We start from the raw sequence: 2,387 nt of genomic DNA, 5'->3' as shown, positions 1-2,387 counted from the left end.
TGTGTAAACGCGTGCCATTCGACATTTGCTTATCATTGAGCCCATAAATTATGCGCTCAAGCCCAGAGCAAGTGCATTTTATGCCACTTGGCCAGTTGGCCGGCCAGTTATTCGCCTCAAGCATTAGTTCAAAGCGCGTACGTGTTGTACATTTAAATAATGCATGTATTTGGGTGTAAATGTACAGTCTATGTTTGCTGCACCTTCCTGCATTCCGCGACCAACTCTCAAATTAAACACATGTGTGCCATTAAATTTGCAAACGCCTGCTGCTTTCGGCACGTGCATTACATTATGCATTACATGTTCATAAAGCCCCTCCACCCCCACAACACACACACACTTCTTCAGGGCTACTTATCTTTGACACTTTGAAGTCAGTTGCTTATGTCCATCAACCACCCACCCCCTGGGTCGGCAACAGTTGACAGAAATATGGCTACATAGATACATACATATGTATGTATGTATGTACATATGTTTGTACGCGTATAGATTTACACGGATTTCCTAGCTCAGGTAATATTATCTATCTATCAGAAATAAAATAATGTGGTCTTACCATGGGACTATTTAAAACAGTGAAAATTGTATCAAGATCGCATTTGTTCGCATTTTCCATTTTATAAGATTCAGCCCTTTGCAAGCTTTTCATTTACATAAACGTATGTTTTCTTAATAAAACGCAATAACTGTACTCTTCTTAATGCTCCTCGTGGCCACACGTCTCTGTTGTGTACTTCATTTTGAAATAGCGCTTCTTTTTTTTATTTGTCCACAAGCACTGTCACAACAAATTAATAAATAAATAAAGTTTCAAACCCGAAAAAGATCGATGTAAACTACAACAAAATGTTTTTGTAGTTCTACTGAATATTTTTATCGATCCATTCCTTAAACAGCACGTGAAGCACATCGATATTTTCTATGTACTCGGTATCGATATGTAAATAGCACAAATATTGGTGTGGTTTGTGTCTATGTAAGTAGAATATTTTTACATTTGTTGAACATCTGAGGCTTGATAATCTGTTCAAAATCAAAAAATAATTTACCGTTTTTTGAGGATATCTGTTATTAAAATGTAATTAACGTTGTATATTCAAAATCAACGATGCCATTGACAACCTTTTCCAACACTGACTCATTGTCATGCCGAAAAAGCGCAGCCAAGTTCAAGTTTTGTGCCCCCTCTTTTTCACAATCTTCTGGTTCGTTAAAAGTCGAATTAAAACTGCCAAACACTTTTTAAAATGTCCCTTTCTACGTCGAAGAACTACAATTTGAAATCTAAGGTGCGCTTGCATCCATTGGTGCTCTTCCAAATCATAGATGCCTACGAACGCCGTCCTCAGGATGCCAATCAAGTAATTGGAACCCTGCTGGGCCGTAACGACAAATGCGGACGCATTGAGATCACCAATAGCTTTGGTTTGGTCCACAAGGAGCACGCCGGCGAGTGCAAAGTGGACATGGATGTGCAATACGCTACCGATATGTACGAGCTGAATCAGTTGACCTATCCGCAGGAGAAAATCATCGGCTGGTACAGCACCGGTAAGCTCGTTAGCCCATCAGCCGTCGCCATTCACGACTACTATACAAGGGAGTGCGACGAACCGGTGCTACTTCTGGTGGACACTACGCTGCGTGGCGGCCGCTTTAACACACGGCTATACTGTGCTGTGGAAATCGGCGTGCCAGGAGGCACAAAGGGCATCATGTTCTCGCTCTTGCCGTTGGAGTACAGCTGCACAAGCAAGGAGTGGGTGGCCCTGAAGTTTATGCAAAAGCATTCGCAGCAGCCATCGAAGTACGGGCGTATGCTTCCGGAGCTTGTGCACGTAGTGGATGCGAGTCGCGAGCTGCAGCACAAGTTAGATTTTGTACTCCGGTACATCAACGATGTGCTCGCGCGCAAGCGTCGTCCAGACAATGTCGTCGGTCGGGCCTTACACGATGCTCTGACTTCTGTGCCGTTGATGGATTCCGAAAACTTTAAGCTTATGTTTAATGCCAACGTCCGCGACATGCTCATGAGCATTACAATGGCCATGCTCTCGAAGAATCAGTTGCAGATTAGCGAGAAGTTGTCCTATATGCGCGATTACTAAATCCACATTGTTAACCAAATCATCGGAACAAAACCAACTGTGTAAATGTACCAAAATACAAGTTTCATGAAATATAGAAACATAAATTTCCTAAAAACTTTTTAGTAAACTTTTTTAGTACAGAGTCGAAAGATGTTCATTTAATTTCATACTTGTAATTGCATCAAACCATCCTGTTTTATATAAAACAAGAAAGGAAACCAAGAGTCGAGCGGGCTCACTCTTAAATATATATTTTCAATTAAAACACGAAAGGAATGCTAGAGTCGAGCA

General features: G+C 41.4%; 1 protein-coding gene across 1 annotated transcript; it reads left to right on the top strand.

Moving 5' to 3' along the window:
* Positions 1 to 1,133: 1,133 nt before the first annotated feature.
* LOC115624891 (eukaryotic translation initiation factor 3 subunit F-2) lies at positions 1,134 to 2,167 on the top strand (the record flags this gene model as incomplete). Its single annotated transcript, XM_030519739.1, has 2 exons — positions 1,134 to 1,211; positions 1,275 to 2,167. Coding segments are annotated over 2 exons (918 nt in total), but the record flags the coding sequence as incomplete, so codon positions are not given.
* Between the last annotated feature and the right edge of the window lie 220 nt (positions 2,168 to 2,387).

The sequence above is a fragment of the Scaptodrosophila lebanonensis genome, unplaced genomic scaffold (assembly GCF_003285725.1).
Source record: "Scaptodrosophila lebanonensis strain 11010-0011.00,11010-0021.00 unplaced genomic scaffold, SlebRS2 tig00000061-arrow-pilon, whole genome shotgun sequence".
In the NCBI taxonomy this organism is placed as follows: Eukaryota; Metazoa; Arthropoda; class Insecta; order Diptera; family Drosophilidae; genus Scaptodrosophila; species Scaptodrosophila lebanonensis.
The sequence above is the reverse complement of the archived record's forward strand: the minus strand, read 5'-3'. Positions and strand labels throughout refer to the sequence as shown.